The sequence below is a fragment of the Narcine bancroftii genome, chromosome 2, assembly GCF_036971445.1.
Source record: "Narcine bancroftii isolate sNarBan1 chromosome 2, sNarBan1.hap1, whole genome shotgun sequence".
NCBI lineage: Eukaryota > Metazoa > Chordata > Chondrichthyes > Torpediniformes > Narcinidae > Narcine > Narcine bancroftii.
Window position 1 is genome coordinate 179,794,892 of NC_091470.1, and position 21,165 is coordinate 179,816,056.

General features: G+C 45.7%; 2 protein-coding genes across 10 annotated transcripts in view; one reads left to right on the forward strand and one right to left on the reverse strand.

The window, feature by feature from the left end:
• The window catches only part of ppp1r10 (protein phosphatase 1, regulatory subunit 10), a 28,730-nt gene extending 21,322 nt beyond the window's left edge, over positions 1 to 7,408 (reverse strand). For 2 of the 6 annotated variants that reach the window (XM_069919365.1, XM_069919360.1), the window contains exons 1-4: positions 7,145 to 7,227; positions 6,711 to 7,048; positions 1,372 to 1,490; positions 339 to 425 (exon numbers count right to left, since the gene is read on the reverse strand). In XM_069919365.1, coding sequence (XP_069775466.1) covers positions 339 to 425; positions 1,372 to 1,478 — 194 coding nt within the window. In that variant the 5' untranslated portion in view covers positions 1,479 to 1,490; positions 6,711 to 7,048; positions 7,145 to 7,227. The other 4 variants (XM_069919362.1, XM_069919361.1, XM_069919363.1 and 1 more) reach the window with 4 other exon arrangements.
• Positions 7,178 to 21,165, forward strand: mrps18b (mitochondrial ribosomal protein S18B). Of its 4 annotated transcripts, none has more exons than XM_069919369.1 (7): positions 7,562 to 8,112; positions 12,815 to 12,941; positions 15,089 to 15,186; positions 18,710 to 18,778; positions 19,772 to 19,838; positions 20,257 to 20,316; positions 20,870 to 21,165. In XM_069919369.1, exons 1-7 carry the CDS (start codon positions 8,038 to 8,040, stop codon positions 21,091 to 21,093), a joined length of 720 nt encoding a protein of 239 aa, XP_069775470.1. In that variant the 5' UTR covers positions 7,562 to 8,037; the 3' UTR covers positions 21,094 to 21,165. The 4 variants fall into 4 exon arrangements, with proteins under 4 accessions (XP_069775467.1, XP_069775470.1, XP_069775468.1 ...); XM_069919370.1 differs by lacking the exon at positions 7,562 to 8,112 and adding an exon at positions 8,171 to 8,406; XM_069919366.1 differs by lacking the exons at positions 12,815 to 12,941; positions 15,089 to 15,186; positions 18,710 to 18,778; ... (1 more) ...; positions 20,257 to 20,316; positions 20,870 to 21,165 and adding exons at positions 8,138 to 8,406; positions 10,398 to 12,801 and having other exon boundaries at positions 7,178 to 7,654.

Consider the following 21,165-nt stretch of genomic DNA (forward strand, 5'->3'; position numbering starts at 1 on the left):
CTCCAGTTTCCTTCTACTGTTCAGAACATATGGGGCGGCGGGGGGGGTTGTAGGTTAATTTGGATGGCATGGATTTGTGAGCTGAGAGGGTGTTACCATGCTGTATATCTAAATTTCTTTTTAAGATATTTAAAAAGACCTAAATTTAAAATTTTTAAATAAAAATTAATCTTCACCAGAAAATATACCCAAGTGTTGAGTCCAAGGTACACTGGAGGGGAGATGCAGTGAATGAATCATAGGTATATGTAAAGAGCAGTGCAAGGAATGCAAGCACCAATTTAGCCAAAGGAGGAAATTAAAACTGATGAAAAAACTAACAAAAGTATATTGCTTACTGATTTAGGATATCCTCAGACCTGGTCTGCAGCAGGATGTTTAAGTACATACATCTGCTTACTAATTTTTTTGAATCCTTCATCAACCTGAAAATAAAAAGGCAATGAAGCAGAGTAGTTAATAAATGTTGCACTGAAAACGATGAAATTATCCAGCCATGCAATCAAAATGAAGAACTTTCATGTGTCCACTGGATTCGAAATGGAACCTCAACTCTTCAATTTATCTTCGAAGAGTCTGCCAAGAATGTGAGGACTTTTGGGCAGCAGGAGGTAGGGAGGTGTCACTTGATGGTGGGCATTGCTGAATGAACACCCCAATTCATTGTTAAGTCAATAAGAAGGCTGTGGTTGCAAAGTGTCATTGTACTACATCCCAAGGGATTTCCAACCACCTGAAATCTTCGATATTGTGGTCCACAGAAAGGATATTGAGGATTAACAGAGAAGGGAATCTTTGGGGACAACCAGCGAAGAAATTGGCTGATGTCGGCTCACATGAAGAAGGGTGGCAGAGTTAGTGCAATGCTGTTTACAGAGCCAGCGACTGGCGTTAGTATTTGGCCCAGTCTGTAATGTGTATGTACATTCTCGGTTTCCTCCCACCATTCAAACCATCAAATTGGTGTATTTGGGCAGCATGGGCTTGTGGGCCAAAAGGGCCTGTTATCATGCTGAATGTCTAAACAAAATAAAGCCACGCTCTCCCCTCACAAGGAAATCTCAAATGGCAATGGTAGACAACCAAATGAAAGGAATTGGATCATAGCCACCAAGTTTCCTAGGTTTAACCACTAGTACAATAGTCACAGCCACACACCAGCAAGGTGCACAAATCATATTCTCAAAGACATTAGTAGTTACGGTCCTAAGGAGTGGCTGTCAAATGGCTTCTATCCACATTAGTGGGTGCCGACACAGCAAGGGTGCCCCACGTACATATAATAGTACAGCACGAACAAAAGGAATGACCGAATATGTGGAAGAACAATGTAGTTTGTGTGTAATTTCATGGAACAGAGTGAAGGATTACCTGTAAATTCTAATGACACCGTCGGCACTTTTAATTTCCCCATCTTTACCAAGGAGGCAGTCCAACCCTACAAGGAGTTCCTTTGGATCTACAGGCCCAGAACCCATTGTATCAATTACCTTAAAAAAACACAAAATAAAAGAGATCAGTTTTTTTTTCTTCCCCACTTTGGTAAAAAAAATGTTGTGGTAGTGCATAATTGGGCCAGGAAGCCAAATTGGCACCTGACAGAATGTTGATCGTTGAAATAGAAAGAATGGAATTCTGTCCTGTTACAAAATCATTGGACTATTTCTGAAAATGTATTTGTTGATAAATGGATGCATTATAGATTCTAAAAAGCATGAAAAGTGCATGAGCCACACCACACCTGGCATTAGTATACCCGGCCTAAGTCACCTTGTGTAGTTGAATGTCAAAACGTTGTTTATGAGCACTCATTTCAAACTCCAACTGTCACCAGTAATTTACTGGGCCGAACCCAGGTTAAGTGAAGCTCCCACAAGGCTGACCAAAGGGCCAAAACAAAATGAAATGGAGCACAATGCTTTTTGCAGTGCTCTGATCAAGTCCTGTTGGGTTAAACCTATAATTGTGTTGCTATAATACAACAAACTGCACAACGCCTCATAAGAGGCAACATTCCCCCCCCCCACCACACGTACACTGCTATCAAGGTATGTCGTTTAACAGCTCACATTTAAACATTTGTACTATATTTGGGCATGCCTAATAACCCAGGAATACCTCATCCCTTCTTTATGAGCATCCATCATCTCAAGCACATCACTCCATTCAAGAACAAGTTCTTGGGATAGCATTTTCTGACAGGTATCTTCCAGAATATGGGCAAAGTCCTATGAAGCCCCCTTCCCTTGTCAATTATTTCTAAAAATAACATTTCACATTTTAATGCTTAGACCAAATCACTTGATCACCAGGGTTTTCTGTGTTATGTTTACTTAAACTTTAACAAGGCATTAGAGCCTGTAGGCAACCTATGCAAGACAAATACAATTTGTTCTACTTCAAAACACTGCACACAAAGGTTAGAGATGTTTTAATGCAAATGAATGGACGTTTTAAAGCAGCAAACTGAAATGGTTTTACTTCAGAAGGCACTCATATGTTGCCACATGAAAGTTTCTACAAGACTCATACTATATTGTTCTTGCACTTCAGATTACAAATAAGGTCTCATGTAGGCAATTATTTCTGCAGACATTCAATGATGCATGAAGCAGGTAATGGAATTTGCTTCACTGTTAAGATAATGATTACAAAAATTGTAGCTTTAGGATTAACATATAATGTAAATTTACAGGATTATGGTGTGGACATCAACTGGAATAAATGACATGATTTCATAGGGGAGCAAGCTATTAATTATATATAAAGGACCATCTATGCTAATGCCTACTGATCAGAGGAACAGAAGAAGTGCTATAAGCCTACATCCGTCAGAGCATACTGAGTTTTACTTGCATGGATTGGAAAATTTAGTCAATCTGGGCATAAACTTCACAATTAGATCTCCAATTGAGCTAGCCAATTTCTAATCATCACTGGTACAGCTTGGTGGAGCAAACTTCTAGTGATTGAATGCAATTGGGATTGGCAACAGTGAGATGTTTCATAGGACAGTGTGTCCTGTCATTAGATGGTGTGACAACCACAGCCGTCTTGTTTCAGGCTCAGGTGTCGTGACTCCCTGCAGACCGAATCTTCAGCCCTCAACAGGCTGTGCACAGAACTAGAGAAAATGAGTGAACAAGGCACTGATGATCCACAGTTCAGCATCCCACCAGTCACTGCTCAGCCAACATCCATGGTCTAGACTACATGGGAGGGGAAAAAAAGATATTAATAGCTTTGTTCTTGCATCACTGGGGAGTCTCCATAACTTCCAAGTGCTGCTTCAAGTTTCCCCATGATGCAGACAAATCTGTTCATGAAATGTTCACCTTTAAAAGATGGTGATCATGCTACACTGGTATTTACTATTTACATGGACAGGACCCTCTGCTCCAATTCCACCCACCCCCTCCCCAGAATACCTGCTCTTGCTCAATCACCTGCCAGGGAATTTAAATTCTGATTGCATTGTTGATGTCAAAATTTGCTTCAGGGAATTTAAGAGGCAGATTTTGAAATTGCCCCTATGCAAGCCCGAAACCCATAGGGTTTGCCTTGAGACCAGGATAGTCATGATTCACACACAAGTCAGACAATCTACAACTAGCAAGTTTTGCTTCAAAAATATTCCTGCATTAAGTATTTATAGTGCTAGATGGTGGGGGTGGGGGAAAAAAGTCACTAGCTGATTGAATTTTATCTTAAAATGGCAAAAAGCCAACTTTCAGAAGCTGCTTAAAATGCATTAGTCCCAGAACTCTGCCGTCTACCTTTCAGATACTTCTTATTGCAGTTCCCAGGGAATACTGCTCTATCTACAGCAATGACTGCTATAGTAATGTCCAGTTTCAAACTAAACCACCATGTAGAGGGCTGCAAGCTCACCAATCTGCCTGCAAATTGCCTGATATATGCCTGAATGATGCTTGCACTGGATTTCATCAGATTGGCAGGGCAATCAAGTTGTGAGCTTATACTATTTAGCCAGCAGTAAATTTTAATTTACTGTTCATTGAGATCAAGCTTGGTTGGAGCACTGGCTCTGAGTGGCAGAATTTTTTTGCCCAAAAAATGGAAATTGTCCCACCTACATGTCAGGAATAACTACCTTACATGACATTGGTCACAAAACCATGATCCCATTAGGTGGCGAATCGACGGACTTACCACGCCTCCATACATTATTTGCACTAATCATTAAGAGGTCTGCTTTCAAGGAGAAGTGAAACGAATATTTGTTAGAGCTACCTCAGGCTTGAAGGTTCATCTGCAGTTGATGGGTCTCACTTAATTGAAATGCATAGTTATGGAAAAAATATTGGTGGAAGATGAACTGCCAAGGCATTTAGCAGGCTGTCAAGGGAGCTAAATACAGAAGAGGTTAATTATCCCATTATAAAGTGCAATTATTAAACCTGTATAATTGTGCATGTAAAATGTAAGTTACTATTACAACACATCTGCAAACTTATTTCTTCTACTGGTACAAAAAGCCATGAAGTCTCAAAGCTTTTAATAAAGCTGTCTTTCCTTTATAACCTGGAAGAGGCAAATAGCAACTTGCTTTAGAAGTTCAGTTGCAAATAAAAGTGGAGGAAATAAAATCAGTGTTGGGCTCAAAGCCAACCCTGAAAGCTAAAAAGTCCCTGCTTTACAGGTGGAGTTGATAATGAGCAGCATCTCCACTGGAACAGTGGCAGCACAGCCTCCATTCTATTTGGTGTATTATCAAAGTTCAATAGAAATGTACTGGAACAAAGCTGAAGACAGTTGCCAAGACAACTGTTAGACCTGGCAAATTGAATTTTATACAGCTGCACATGTAGAGAAAGGCTGTGTTTGAACTATAGTTAACATGCAACTTATGGTTTTATTAGGATGTGTTTTAGTGCTTAAAATTATATTGTGCATTATCCTAGCAGTAAGACTCCTAGAGCAGAAATAATGATCAATTCTTGCAAATCAACACAACATAAAACATTGTCCAGTGATAAATTCCAGCACGGTTTCCTACAACACAGTATATATAGACCAAATAGCAGAGATCTGTAACATGGTTCGCACTCTCGATTTGCATGTAATTAGTGATGCGAGAATAGCTTATATCCTTATTATCCACCCCGTAAAATTCAATGTACGTCAGTGCCGTTGAATTCTAGATACAAACAAAAAGGTTTAACAAGTGAAAACAAGAAATTACTCATAGTTGGGCATCACTAGACATTACCACTGGGCCAGATAAAAGGACTACAATGATATTCAAGCAGGGCAGGTCATCAAGATGAACTGCTTAAAACCCAAACGGCACAATTAGTTTCCTTCCCTGGAAAGAGTTGAACTTCGATCCCAAATAAAACGTAACACGACTCCATTGCTGGTCTGCTTTTTAAAAAGTCATTGGCTTTCAATACCGGCCCTCCCCCCCCCCCCCCCACGAGGGCGGGGTTCTGTGGCCAGAATCAAGGCGACACTGGGTTAAGTGCGAAGTGATCAATTAGCCGTGCCGATGTGCTGGAGGTTTAACGGTTCCTCTCAACACGTTAGAAAAGGTGATTACGCAACGGGGAATCAATTAAAACGTGGGATTTCGGTCAGAAGGGGAGGGTGGGCTTCTGGAATCCAACTGACTCACTGGATCAACGCCAAAATGTTTCTAATATTGCATGCAGCTCTCGAATACTGTTATGGATCGGTTAGAATGGCAAACACTAACTCAAAACAGCAATGAAGTCGTGAAATGCAATCAACGTTCAGAAAGGTTTCGCTTACCCGTTTGCATGTGGCTGTCCCTGATGTTTTAGCTTCACCTCCCCCTTTTATGCACCAGCCTTACAGTGCTGGGACTTTCTTTAAAAAAAACCCATGCAAGCAAAGCTCCAGTATTAAATAATTGAGCCCTGCAGTCCATTTTACCCAAGGTCCAGTGGTAACCTGTCCTGAGTACTCTAAGAGTAGATTGATAACAAAAGGTTGACCCACACAAGGTTATCTGCCTGGGATCCACGAGTCCTTGGTGCTGGAAGGAAACAATCATTTATCACCTAGGATTAAGTCTGCCATCACTGGAGAGGAGGAAGCCTTAAACACCCCCCTCCCCAATTGAAGAATCCAACCAAAAACCCCCCCAGGAAGGGGGGGGGCAAGTTTGTAGCCACTGCTTGTATCCATTGTTTTAAAAACCTAGGGGGGGTGAAGGTTACGTCACCTCGCATGAGTCATCACTGATGTCATCCAGCCTCTCTGTGGCTCGCTCCTGGGGGAGGGGATGGCCAGTGAAGGAAGGAAAACATTCTTTAAACACAAAAAAGGCCACAGCCGCCATCTTAGGAGAGCGGCCGCCATCTTAAGCAGCAGCACAAAATACATCAAAACCAAAAACTTTTAAAACCAAACGCCACCAACCCTTTTACCTCTCTTTTCCCTGGGAGAATTACTCACAGCAATCTTTATTTACAGATTGCACAGGCCTGGTCTCAGCACACAGAATCCAAAGCACACCAAATTACGCTTTTATTACCAAAAAATAATTGTGTGTGAGCTCATGGTTTGCAAACCTTAAAACTCCCAATTTACATTGTCCTCCCCGCCCTTGATTAATAAGCCACAAAGTTTTAATACATTAAAAGAGAAAAACATTAATTATCCCCCCTACTCCCACCCCCTCCCCGAGATTTTTCTTTTGTTTGCCAAAAAGCGAAACTTACTATCAAACTCTCCTTCAGCGGCTTGAGTTTTTTTTTATGTGCAATACAAGTTTTTTGCTAAAGAGATTCTCATGACTTTTTTTTGTTTGGCCAAAGACCTCAAAGCTTATTTTTTTTGTTGGTTTAAAAAAGGAGCTTAGTGGGATTATGACTTATTTTCTCTCCTTGCGCAATAATTTTTTTTGCATTTAAAAACGAAGTTCAGCAAAACCACATGAAAAGATGGGAAGGTGCGGCTGTTTTTGCTTTTGTTAATCCTCACACACACACACACAGCCCCCGGGCACAAGGGAGAGACTTTTTTTTTCCCCGTCGTCGTCGTCTTCGTCAAAAAAAACCTGGAGGGAAACAGAAAAAAAAGGCAAGATTAAATAAACCGTGCAACAAAATAAAAGTTTAATTTGTAAATCAATGATTAAAAGTTTAAATCAGACCATTGTTTCCTGGTGAACTCCCCCACCCCATCGGCTTCCTCTTCCCCAACAACACCCCTTAACAAATGACATACCTCGCACCCAACGCTGGAATGGCGCAGCCGCCTGCGTCGCGGTTTATCTACTTCGGGCGCGGACGTCACAGAGGACCTCCGTGTCACGTGGGCCAAGTTCCCGCCCCTGATTGGCTGCCCCACCACCGGCGCAGTTGATTTTTTTTCCGAGCGGCCTCCTGGAACCGTTCCTGTTTATCGCAGAAACGGGAAAATCATTGTATTGGTTTAAAAAATATAATCAAAAGAGGAGTAGTTCGCGTCGATGAATTTCCCGGGCGGCCAGTGACGTCAGAATGAGTTGCAGATATTTCAGTTGGCGCATGCGCAGTGCAGCACAGGCGTCAAACCTCCCCAACAATATAAAAAATAGCGTTTTAATCACTATAATTTCACCGTCCTTGACATTTTCACCCCGTCCCCCGGTCCTGATGGGCGCGTCGAAGGGGAATAAGAGGTCAGAGGAAAGAAAAACCGCGCTCGCAGACGGCCGGGAGGAGCGAGTCACGTGACCGCGAGGCGTTTTCCTCCCCCTTCAAAATCCAAATTACACCAGCTCGATATTTAAAAAACCCGACGGATGTTTAAACTCGACGTTTTCTGAAGCCCGGTGAAATCTTTTTGATAGAAAGAAAGCCTTCGGGCCCAGGCGGGCGCTGTTGCGCCGCTGGCGGGTTTAATTCGTTCCGAAAAGGAGAGGAACATGCCAATTTATTTGAGTGAACGCGCTGATTTCTTTCCCTTTTTGGGAAAAAAAAACCCGGGCGCCTGGAAGCTTCTTTTCACTTGAAAGGGAGTGCTGGGCGCCATGTGACATTTGACCCGGCGGGGTTGGCCAAAATGGCGGCGCTGGTGAGGGGCTTGTGGCTTCACTTCAGGGCTGCTCCTGGGGCCAACAGCAGCAGGTTCACGGTGGTAAGGCTCCTTTTTTTAATTTTAGATTCCACCTACGTAACAGGCTGCCTGCGGTTAAACATCTGTGAGTGTGTCGCCTCCCCCCCCCCCCCCAACCCACCCCTGCCTGGTAGGGTCTATCAGTGACCACAAAGTCGAGAGCAGGGGGAATGATCGGCTTTAATAAACGCCAGACTTTCAGCTGGTCAGAACGCCCTGACTGTAAAGCCGTCTCTTCTACCCCGATGCGGCTGTCGGATGGCCACCTGAAAGCGGAGAACCGGCCAGGAGGAGCACTTACCTCACCCTCCTACTGTAAGTATAATCTCCGGCTCCGAGCATCCCCCGTTGCACCTGAACGCAGCATCGTGAATGCAGCCTTCAAGACACAATCCTTCTAAGATATTTAATATCCTATATATAATATATCCTATTAAATATTCTTTCACTTGCCATCAGGTAGGTCACAATTTAACAACACCGCCTTACGTTTAGTTAGTGACTTTAACGTCGCAAAGTATTTATTCGGTTTAAAAAAAAACTACTTTGGGGCATTAGATCACATAATCAAAAACTTGATAAAAAAAATAGTACATTGCTTCCAAAAATCAGGACCTTGACAGCTGAAGGCAGGGCTGCCAAAGTTGGCTCAGTTACATGCTGACATAAACAAGAGGTCAAAATTGAAGGTCTGAAGATATCTCAAAAGAGAATCAGGGCTTGGAGAGGGGAAGGGAACGCAGCAGTGACTAGGGCCACAGTCCACAGGGGCCAGTGTTTGCTTCGATGTGGCTCTCCTTCAGCCGGCGCGTTTGGGTGACAGAAAGGCGTCTGCCAGCGCAATATCTGTGTCTGAGCACCTGAAAGCAGCTCTAGGCTGGCCCAGATCCAAGGTGCAGGAATGCCTGGAAGGGTATTTGACCTTTATGGCTAGGTTGTAAGGGGCGGAGATCTAGGAGATGGGTGGCCCAGCCTCATACACAAACAGCACAGGTAGGGAATGCTGTACGAGGGATAAACATATCACTACATTCACCCCCCCCTCTTTAAAATAAACCCTTGTCTTTGAATCATCTTATTCCTAGAGATTTAGCCGCATTGTCGTTTTCCTCCATCTGTGGAACCGGCGTGGAGTTTGCTATTTGTTGCCGGTTGAGTGTCTGGAGGTGGGGCTGCTGGCTGTAGGTTTGAGGGCAGGACTGTCTGCACAGGGGGTGTAAAGGAAAATATGTGTGTGGGGGCCGGTGTCGGTGCCACTGGGGTGTTCCTGGACATCTTGGTCCCTGGCAAACGAATCCATCGAGGGGGGGCCATGTGAAAGGTGGAGTGGCGCTCCTGAGGCCAGCAGCAGCAGGGCCACAGTGGTAAGGCTTCTCCTTTTAGCCTCCTTCGACGTTGCAGGCTGCCAGTGGTTAAAAATCTATCATTTTGTGAGAGCCCCAGATTAAAAGTGTGACAGATTATTTTATAATGTGTATAGATCTGGGTTTTTTTGGGAGATAAATTGTGGGGTTGTAACGGTAGCTACACGGAGGAAACACAAACAGAAACCATGCACTGGAATCGGTATCGTTCCCAACTGATATAATTCAAAAGCCCGTGTGCTGCGTCTTAAGAGGCGACCGTCAAGTACTGCCCCCACGTCAGCTGTGATGCAGCCGAGAGCGCGTGCGCGGTTCCTCTAGCCACGAGAGAGCCCGAACCCAGCGGCGCCATCTTGACAGCCGCATCCATCACACATGGAGCTGGTTCACCTGCGTTGCGGCGTTCGCCGCTGCAGGGTTTTTAAAAAAGTGTAGGGCACAAACAAGCACTTCACAGCACAGATCTCATTTAAAATGCTGGAGTTCTGCTCAAACCAGACAGTCCAGGCTCCCAGTCAATGGAAAATGCTTTGCTGAAGGACTTCACAAGTAGGTGTTAATTGGGCATGCTGTGGAGTGATGGATTATTGTTTTGGAAAGTAAAAGTGTGTGTAAGTTCAGAAAAGTTATTTGATTCACAGTCCAATCTCTCTTCTCACACCTCCAAGTTCACTGGTATCGGGCAATTCTTATACTGTGCACAGAATTTAACATTTATGAAGTTCCCCAGGCTTTGGTGCTTGAAAGGTAAATGGTTACCACTCAGGAAGGTTCTTGTCAGTTTTCAGAGAGAGATTTGTTGCTCGTTGGGCACAAACTGATTCCTTCCGATCAACCACTTCAGTGTCTTGCCAAAGAAACTTGCCCTATCAGGGTTTTCCAGATGATAACCTCTTTCTTTCAGGTCACCACAGAGTTCCTTTTCTGTTTCCCTTATCTCAGGCGAAACGTTATACAGCCAGCCGTCTCCTCTTGTATGGACCACAAGGGGTTTGAACAGGATGAACTTGCAACCAGTCTTCAAAATGAGGTTTGAAACAAACTGCCAGCTTGCCATGCTGCAGACAACATTTCTCTCTCTGCTTGTAAAGCCTCATGACCTTAGAACAGCAAACTGCATTCAGACAGACTGCAGCACCAGTTCCAATCTTCTGCGTCCGGTCATCGGTGTTTTCCAAAACAATAATCCATTACTCCACAGCATGTCCAGTTAACACCTACTTGTGAAGTTCTTCAGTAAAGCTGTTTCCATTGTCTTTACAAAGCCACTGGGAGCCTGGACTGTCTGGCTTGAGCAGAGCTCTGGCATTTTAAATGAAATCTGTGTTGTTTGTTTGAGACCTGCACTTAAAACCCCCACAATTTATCTCCTTTAAAACATATCTATATACAATATAAAATGTAACGTGATCCATCACAGATGATGCCGCTTTAGTTGCCCATTCAGAGCCAGCTCTTCAGCGCTTGACATCCTGTTTTGCGGAAACTGCCAAAATGTTTGGCCTGGAAGTCAGCCTGAAGAAAACTGAGGTCCTCCATCAGCCAGCTCCCCACCATGACTTCCAGCCCCCCCACATCTCCATCGGGCACACAGAACTCAAAACGGTCAACCAGTTTACCTATCTCGGCTGCACCATTTCATCAAATGCAAGGATCGACAACGAGATAGACAACAGACTTGCCAAGCCAAATAGCGCCTTTGGAAGACTACACAAAAGAGTCTGGAAAAACAACCAACTGAAAAACCTCACAAAGATAAACGTATACAGAGCCGTTGTCATACCCTCACTCCTGTTCGGCTCCGAATCATGGGTCCTCGACCGGCATCACCTACGGCTCCTAGAACGCTTCCACCAGCGTTGTCTCCGCTCCATCCTCAACATTCATTGGAGCGACTTCATCCCTAACATCGAAGTTCTCGAGATGGCAGAGGCCGACAGCATCAAATCCACGCTGTTGAAAATCCAACTGCGCTGGGTAGGTCACGTCTCCAGAATGGAGGACCATCGCCTTCCCAAGATCGTGTTATATGGCGAGCTCTCCACTGGCCATCGTGTCAGAGGTGCACCAAAGAAGAGGTACAAGGACTGCCTAAAGAAATCTCTTGGTGCCTGCCGCATTGACCACCGCCCGTGGGCTGATATCGCCTCAAACCGTGCATCTTGGCGCCTCACAGTTCGGCGGGCAGCAACCTCCTTTGAAGAAGACCGCAGAGCCCACCTCACTGACAAAAGGCAAAGGAGGAAAAACCCAACCCCAACCAACAAATTTTCCCCTGCAACCATGTCTGCCCTCCCGCATTGGACTTGACAGCCACAAACGAACCTGCAGCTGACGTGGACATTTACCCCTCCATAAATCTTCGTCCGCGAAGCCAAGCCAAAGAAAGATATACAATATAAAATGTAACGTAATCCATCACAGTGCACTTTATGTTACAAAGATAAAGATACATGACCAACATTTTAGCTTTGAGCCCTTCATCAAGATATGCTTTTGCTTGAGAATAGCAGGGATTACAGATGGGGAGTGGTGAGAGAGAATCCTACAGAACTCTCTTTGGAGAACAAAGCAGAATTTCTTCAGGACAGGCATCCCTCGAAGAAATTTTGCAGGGTTTTGCAGTAGTCAGAAGTATATGGTTATATAAAACACGAAAGTTTGCAAACGTTGTAGTTGAAGTAAAACATAACGCTGGAGAAACTCAGCAGGTCAATCAGTGTCTTTTATATAGCAAAGATAAAGATACATGACCGACGTTTTGTGCTTGAGCCCTTCATCAAGGTATGAATCAATCATGGTGTCTATGGACTTTTGTGTTTACTCCATGTGCACTGGATAATCTGTGCTTCTATTGTGAAAGTGTGTCACCAATGTCCCACCACCTGTGTGCTCTTCAGCTTTAGAATCCCTCACTGGTCTGCCGCCATGTTCACTGTCATGTAGGATCCTCTCCGCTTCTCCTTCTGAAACGGAGGGGTATGGGGTGGGGGGATTCTCCCAGTTTTCTGGACTTCCCAGAGTCTGCAAACCCTCCTGGTAGCTGCCGAACACAGGCACTGCTATCTTGGGCCCAGAACCAACAGGCACAGGATTTTAAGTAAACCACTTGTCTGTTCCTGTAACAGGCTGTTTAAAGCTGGCAGACCGGGCATTTGGACCCTATGAGGGAGCGCTGTCCACACTAGCGGCAGCATTGCCATTGCATGGATTGGAAGACTTTGGAGAGAATGACCAAATCCAGGCGTGGGACTAGCCTAGAATTCCAACTTAGTTGGCAAGGCAGAGAGGGAAGGAGGGCTTGACCCCTGTGTGATATTGCAATAGATTTAATTCTGCGCTTTCCTTCACTGTTCCAGAATGCGGTTCTGCAATGGAGTATGCAACAGAGGATTTGCCAGCCTTTCAGCACTGCAGCAGACCAGGCAACGTTTGACACTCTCTCTCGCTACAGGGAACGGCCGTGGGAGTACCTGGAGAGTGAAGGTACTTGGTCTACTCTGTATTTGGGCCACCTTGTAAAGTGTGAAGGGAAACCTTCAGACATAAGTTCAGAAATAGACCATTCAGCCCATTGAATCTGCCCTGCCATTCAATCATGATCTGATCCATTTCCCCACTCAGCCCCACTGCCCAGCTGTCTCCCCATAACCTTTGATGCCCTGGCTAATCAAGAACCTATCGATCTCTGCCTTAAATACCCCCAATGACCTGTCCTCCACAACCACCTGTGGCAACAAATACCACAGATTCACCAACCTCTGGCTGAAGAAATCCCTCCGCATCACTGTTTTAGCAGATGTTGTTCAATCCTGAAGTTGTGTCCCCTTGTCCTAGGCTCTCCCACCATGAGAAACAACCTTTCTACATCATTCTGTCCATGCCTTTCAACATTTGAAATGTTTCAATGAGACCCCTCCCCCATTCCCCCAAATTCCATTGAATACAGGCCAAGAGGGGTCAAAAGTTCCTCAATACGATAATTCTTTCATTCATGGAATCATCCTAGTGAACCTCCCCTGAGCCTTCACCTGGAAGACAAAACCCACTATCAAGCTGATGGAAGAAGCAGGGACTTGCCACAGGCAAAATCTCTGACTCAGAGGCTGGAGAATCGTAGCTGTTCCCTCAGGATTTCCCACTGGAGATACCAGGGTATTGAGGAAAAATATTTTTCTGCAAAGAATTCGCAATGGGTAATGGTTACACTGATGCCTTTACAGCACTGGTGACCTGTTTTCCAATATGCAGCAGTCTGTAAGGTGTCTGAACACTCTCCCTGCCAAGAGGCTGCCACAGAGTGAACTTCAGCCACTTAGATCAGTGATGAGAAGGACACCCAGTCCTCTCCTCTAGGACTCCAAGGGTCTGTGGGTCACACTGTCTCACCCTTTTGGGTGGGGTTACATGCAGCTTGTACTCTTCCCCCCTCTGGTGGATAGTGAACTTCAGAATTTTAAAAATTTAAATGAAAAAAAAATTAGACATACAGCACAATGACAGGCCATTTCAGCCCACGTGCTGTCCAATTTACAGCCAATTAACCTTCACCCCCAGTACATTTTGAACAGTTGGAGCCCCTGGGGGAAAACCCACACAGACACAAGGAGAACTTGCCAACTCTTTACAGACGGTGCAGGATTCGAACCCAGGTCTGATGCAGTAACGGAGTTGCGCTAACCCTATGCCAGTTGTGCCAGCCCAAGGACCAGGAACAACCATCCTCCACTACACACCAACAATCCTGTAGCAGAGAGAGTGGAGAGCATCAAGTTCCTTAGAGTTCACTTAATTCATGACCTATCCTGGACACTCAACATCTCCTAACTTGTCTGGAAAGTGCAACAGCTACTGCAGTAACTGGGAAGACTGAAGTGGGCAAGGCTACCGGCCACCATCCTGTCAGCCTTCTACAGGAGCTCTATCGAGAGCGTCCTGGCCGACTACATCACAGCGTAATATGGTTCCCTCAGAGAAATGGGTCAGAGATCAATCCACAGGACCATAAGAGTGGCAGAGAGGATCACTTGGACCTCTCTTACCCCAACTCTCCCAATCAGCGTGATCTATTGGGATCATTGCCTGAAGAAGGTGCACAAATATCATTGAGGACCACTTCCATCTTGCACATAGTATCTTTCAGCTGCTCCTGTCGGGGTAAGAGATGCAGGAGAATTAGAGACAGCCCCACCAGGCTGAGGAACAACTTCTTCCAACGGGCAGCGAGAATGCTGAACGACCAAAGACACTGCTCACACTGATCCTCCGACACTGATATTCATGAAACAATGTTTGCTTATTAATGAAATACTTGTCTTACAAATATATTGTTTGTCTGTATGTGCATTATGTCTGGTTGGGTATCTGCATGTTTTCCACTGAGGTCTGGAGAATGCTGTTTCATTGGATTGTAGGCGTCCAATCAGATGAGAATAACTCTCACTGTCCTCTTTCCCAAATCCCCTCCCCCTCCCCCTCCCCCCCCCCAAGTGGATCACACATTGTCCTCCTCCGCACCCCCCCTCCCCACTCTGGGACTGTGGGGCAGATGATAGGGAGGGGCGGTCTGTTTGACATGTTGGGGTGTGTACCTAATTGTGAACCCATTCCTAACCTTATTTACTCTGCTACAGAATACATTGAGCGATATGGCAATCGGCTAGTGTGGGCTGACTATCGGAGAAACCACAAGGGTGCAATCCCACCTCAGAAGACCAGGAAAACCTGCATCGTAAGCACTGCACTCTCTTATTCTCAGCTCCTCTTGTCCTTTCGGTTCTTGACCCCTGTCCTTGCTGGGTTGGCTTCCTTGGGATCTTTCGGCAAGTGGATTGAGGTGGATGACGTGGAGGAGATAGAAAATTCAAAATTATTGTAATGAGACACAAAATTTCCTTTTGTCTACTGTAAGGCAAAGATTCGCCATCAGCAGAAATTGCCCGGCGTCTCTTACACTCAGAGAAAGAGAAGCAAAAGAGAGTTCTCCCCAGAGTCACTGAGTGTCCGTGATTTGCCTCCAGTGCTCCTGTAGCCTCTTCAGCCACATATCCTTCAGTCGAAACCAGATCTAAATCTCTGACATGATCAGGAAACCCTATCTCACATCTCGGTTTCAGCCAGTCTCTAGCCTGGTGTGAGCCCTTTGACCGCAGTTGCCCGCAGCCTGTGTGGGTTCCCCGCCTCGAGTCACCAACAGCCCGCTGCCTGTGTGTTCTTCAGCCTCAATCCCTCACTGGACTGTCACCATCCCTTAGGGTCTCCCCTGGTTCTCCTCAAACAGGGGAGGGGTGTTCTCCGAGTTTTCTGGTGCCTGCACCAGTCCTCTGCTTCCCTGGAGTCTGCTGTCAAACATAGGCACTGCCATCTTGGGGCCAGACCCCGTGGTCACAGAATTTTAAAATTAACCACTTTGAACAGGCTGTTGGCTGTCAGACTGGGCGGTCAGACCGCGTTGGGGAGTGCAGTGTCTCTGCTCTCCACTGGTTCTCACCAGCAGCAGGGCTGACAAAATTTGTTGAGATTCATTGCAAACCAGAGTTTGAGCTAATTTAGGAAAACGTTTGCTTGAATTTTTTTTGAATGGTATGATTGAAGTGTTCGAAATGGTGGAGGGTAGATCAGAAACTCTGATCTGCAGAAAACAAAAGGTTATAGGGAGAAGGCAGGAGAATGGGGTTGAAAGGAAAAAGCCATTGGCCATGGCCACCCCATTACAGGAAGGATGTGGAAGCGGTGGAGAGGGGGCAGAGAAGATTCACCAGGATGTTGCCTGGATTGTAAAATGTCTTGGAAGGCTGGGACTTTTCTCTTTGGAGCGAAGAAGGATGAGAAGTTAATTAATAGAGGCCTACAAGATGGAGAGGCATAGATAGGGTGGATGACCAGCGCCTGTTTCCTAGGGCGGGAGTAGCAAACACCAGAGGATTTCTGAACAAAGTGAAGGGAGGGAAGTTTAGGGGAGACGTCGAGTGAAAGTTTTATTTTTACGCAGAGTTGTGGGTGCCTGAAATGCATTGCTGGGAGTGGTGGAGGCTGGGACATTAGGGGCATTTAAGAGACCCTGAGACACATGGATGAAAGAAAAATGGAGGATTAAGAGGTCGGGACAACATCGTGGGCTGAAGGGCCTACAGTGTGCTGTAATGTTCTATGATTTCAGTGGCAGAACCGAGTCAATGGGCTGAATGGTTTAATTCTGCTCTTAAGTTCTATGGTGTTGTAACCTGAAACTAACAGGAGTGAATTGAGCAATCACTTTCATTCTCAACGTGTGGAAATTGCGTTCCTTACCACAAAAGGTTATGCACGCAGAAACAATACGATTTGCAAAAGGTACTGAAGCGTGGAGCTGAGATGCAAACGAGAGAGAGGGTGCATAAAAGATTTACAAGGTTGATGGTCGTGATGGTGGGACTAGGTAAGTGTGAATTGTAATGAGAGACTGCAACTGTTTTTCATGGAATGAAGGAGGCCAAGGGGTGGCTTTGGAAGCTTGTACATTTTCACTGCTTGCCTCTGTGTGCTTCCTGTAAGAGAACCGTAGAACTCTCCAGCACAGAAACAGGCTCGTCTAGTCTGTGCCCAACTATTATTCAGCCGGTCGAGTCCACTCCACCATTCCGTCATGAGCTGATCTCTTTTCTCACTCCTCTGCCTTCCTGTAACCTTTGATATCCTGACTGTTAAGATACTCTACACTCAACCCGACCTGGCCTCCACACCTGCCCGCAGCAGCTAATTCCAGAGGTTCACCACTCTCTAGTTTTTTTAAATTCCAACAGTTCTGATGCTCTTAAACCTCACTGTACTACCCTCACCATAAACTACCCCAGGCCCACCAACAGATCTATCTACTCTGTTAGAACCATGGAACATTTACAGCACAGAAACAGGCCACCTCAGTCCCTCTAGTCTTGTGCCGAATCATATTTTTTTTGCCTGGTCCTAGTGGCCTGCTCCCCGTCCATAGCCCTCTGTACTCTTCCCATCTATGTACCTGTCCAAATTCCTCTTAAATGTTAAAACTGAGCCCACATTCTCCACTTCTGCTGGCAGCTCGTTCCACACTCCCACCACTCTCTGTGTGAAGTTCCCCCTAAACCTTTCCCCTTTCACCCTTAATCCATGACCTCTGGTTTGTTTCTCTCCTACCCTCAGTGCAAAAAGCCGACCTATATTTACTCTGTCGATCCCCCTCATAATTTTAAATACCTTGATCAAATCTCCCCTCATTCTTCTACACTCCAGGGAATAAAGTCCAGACCTGTTTAACCTTTCCCTGTAATTCAGTTCCTGAAGTCCGGGCAAAATCTTGCACTTCCAATTTGAATATTTGTCCATCTTTCCTTTTATATTTTGTTTGTCTTGGCCTATCGTGTTAATTTGTACCAGTTATTCTCAATGGGATGCCTCCGGGGAGGGGGGAGGGGCACAGCACATTTAAGTAAAAGCCTTGTTTTCTTTTTACCTCGCGTAATGTTGCATTTTTTTAATGTAGGAGAGAAATAGGGAAGAAGCCAATTAAACCTGACTGCTTCACAGCGAAGGGGGGCCCAGAAACTAAGTTGGGAGGGGGGGGGTTGTGCGTAGGTTGAGAACGGCTGATTTTTGCCACTCTAGTTGGCGTATCTTGCGTACCTATGTGGCTGCAGCAAGTGCAGAACGTTTCCCCGTATCTGAAACGTTTGGAGCCCAGACGGTTTTTGGTTATTGGGTTTTTTTTGGTTAACGGAACAATGGCTTTAAGCAGCATCAGGCAAAATACTTGTATCAGCGGTTAAACAACAATGTTAAAAAACACGAGCAGGCGTTTGAGCACGAAATAATGTTTAATATGTCCCAAAAAAACAACTATAGTCAAATGTAAACATGTTCTCCTTTTCACTGACATCCATAGTGCTGACGGCAGACCTTTTTTGTATCTTTGTACAGTATACGAGGGCTGAGTTATCAAAATGGCGTCAGAGCTTCACATGGGCATGTTGGGCGATAAATTTTTTTTCAACTTATGACATCATGTCGGTTCCGCAAAAACAATGTTTGGATAATGGATTTTTTTTGTTATTTAGAACTTCGGATAGGGGGAAACACTCTGTAATAATTTTGGCGTATCTCTGTTGTGGGTACGACAGTAAACTCTCATCGCCTCGTGACAGGAGGGGATGGTGTGGAGATGAAATCCCAACAGTGACCTGGGCTGTTGCTGCCCTATTTGTTCAATTGTCCCACTCTCACCTGCTCTTTTCCTTCTGCAGAGGGGGGACAAGGTCAGCGGCAATCCCTGCCCCATATGTCGAGACCCAAAGATTCAGGTGGACTACCGGGTAAGCCTTTCCACTGGCTGTCTCTGGCTTTGGTTCCAGGTTGCGGGACAGTCATGTATTTGGGGCTGACTTTGGGGTGGGGGGGGGGTTGTTGGGTTTAACAATGCACTGGTGGACTAAACACAAGTGTTACAATCACATGTGGCTTTTATAAATGAACGGGAAACAAACGGGGAGAACGTTAAATGATACTCGATCACTATTTTACTTAAGCGACGATATTATAGACATTCACCTTGGACTCCGACAGCAGCACACCTATACTAAACTGGCTCACACACTACAAACAGGGATTCTTACACATCCAGTTCCCTGATTAATGGGGGTGCAGCTCTACTGCAGCTCAGCTGTCCACAGTAGTGACCTGGCGTGGAGTGATGTCTGGGGCCTGGGCAATGAGAAAGAATGTGCTGTGTGTTGGTGTTGTATACAGTGCTAATCTGTGCTTCCAGCCAATAATGATCCTTGGTGATTTAAATTAGCCAATGGCAAAGTGTGCACTAATGGGTGGCTGGAGTCCAACTTTGATTGACAGGTGATGTGACTTCTGAATAAGTTTCAGATGAAGAGGACACGTGACCACCTGCACAGGCAGGCAGGGAGGCCACGTTTGACAACGGTGGTTAAGAGGCTGGGGATTTTTAAATACAAATAAATAAATGAAGACATACAGCATGGTAACAGGCCCTTCCTGTTACTGAAATATTTTGCTTTAGAAAAATGGTCATTAGCTCATTTCCTTTGGAGTTAAGAAACCGTGCACATAATGAGTCAATTAGGGACGATTAAAATAGAGGGTTTCAAACCTTTTATTTCCACTCACATCCCACCTTAAGTAATCCCTTACCCACCTATGGCATGGGTGCTCTGTGGTGAGTAAGGGATTAATTAAGGTGGAATGTGTGTGGGGGGAAAAAAATGGGTTGATATCCCCTGTTAAGGTGACCATGTTAGTCTCACTGATGTGGTCCTAATGTGGTCTGTGTCCCACAGAATGTCAAACTCCTGGAGCAGTTCATTTGTTCTCATTCGGGTGAAACCTACCATCCCACCAGAACAGGTAAGGACCCAATTCATTAATCTTGCACTCGCTCAACAGGGGGAGGGGGGGGGGGGGTTTCCACTAGTGCTGTGGCTCACCGGTTCATGCATTACTGGCACAACTGGGCTGATCTGAGGGCGAGCGCTTAACTCTGTAAATCATGTTCTTATGAGGTGGCTCTCGGCAAGCGTCAACCACAACTATTGTGTCCCACTTCAAGGTGGGGCATTGGGGGCCAAACGCAGCCCTCTCTCCCCCTCTCATGGGTCGCATTGTCCTTGGAATCCCCCCGGAAGGGGTAGAGGTGATTCACATACTGTCCTCTCCCCCTTTTTGCAGCATCTCTCTTCCCTGGGGGTCTGGTTCAACTGATGGTGCACGTGTTTGGTTCTCTCACTGAGGCTGACCCCCACCCCCACATCTCTCTTGATCCTAGGAGTCTGCAGGAAGCAGTTCAAGAACTTGACCAAAGCAATCCAGGATGCGAAGGATCACGGTAGGAAGTGTGGCAGCACTGTTTCACGGTGGTGGGGGAGAGAGGCGGAGTGGTTCACAAAATATAGGAGCCAAAGCCAGCCCATTGAGTTTGCTCCACCTTCTAATCATGACCTGATCCATCTTTCCACTCAGCCCCATGGCCCTTGATGTCCTGACTAATCAAATACCTCTCAATATACCTCACTTCCATTCGTCTGTGGCAATGACTTCCACCGACTGCTGACCTTCTGGCTAAAGAAATTTTTCCGCATCTGTTTTAATTTGTTGCCCCTCTATCCTTGAACCCCTGTCTAATCATCTACCGTGAGGAGACTACCTGTGCCCTTCAATATCTTGCTCTTTAGTTACCCAGATGATTTCCAGCCATTTTCCCTGAGTCTCTTGTGCTGACAATTGATAAGAATCCATAAAGCTGGTTTCCTTTAAGATTTTGGCTCAAAATCACTGCGAATGCAAGAATTTGAGTGTGGAACGGTTAGCGCGCTTAACCAAGGGTGAGGGCACAGGATCTGGGGGTGCAGGTCCTGCTAAATTCCATTTCCTTGCTGCAGGATTGCTCAGGTTCCAAGTGCCGCACGTTGAGGTCCGACCAGAAGACTACTGTGGCACCCACGGCGCAGTGGGCAAAACGCCGCCGCCTCCTCAGCAGGAGGGGCCTTGGTACAGCTGGTACCAGTGGCAGGCGCCCACCGAGAAGGAGGTCGCTCGAGTTCGCCAAATGTACCAACCCTTCCTGAAGGAAAATGTGGTCAGAGCTCCAAGCGAAACTACCTGACTGTTACTGACTCTGGCAGTCCTGGTGACCTGGTGCGGTTGATGTCTTTCAATAAAGAGTAAATAAGTCTTG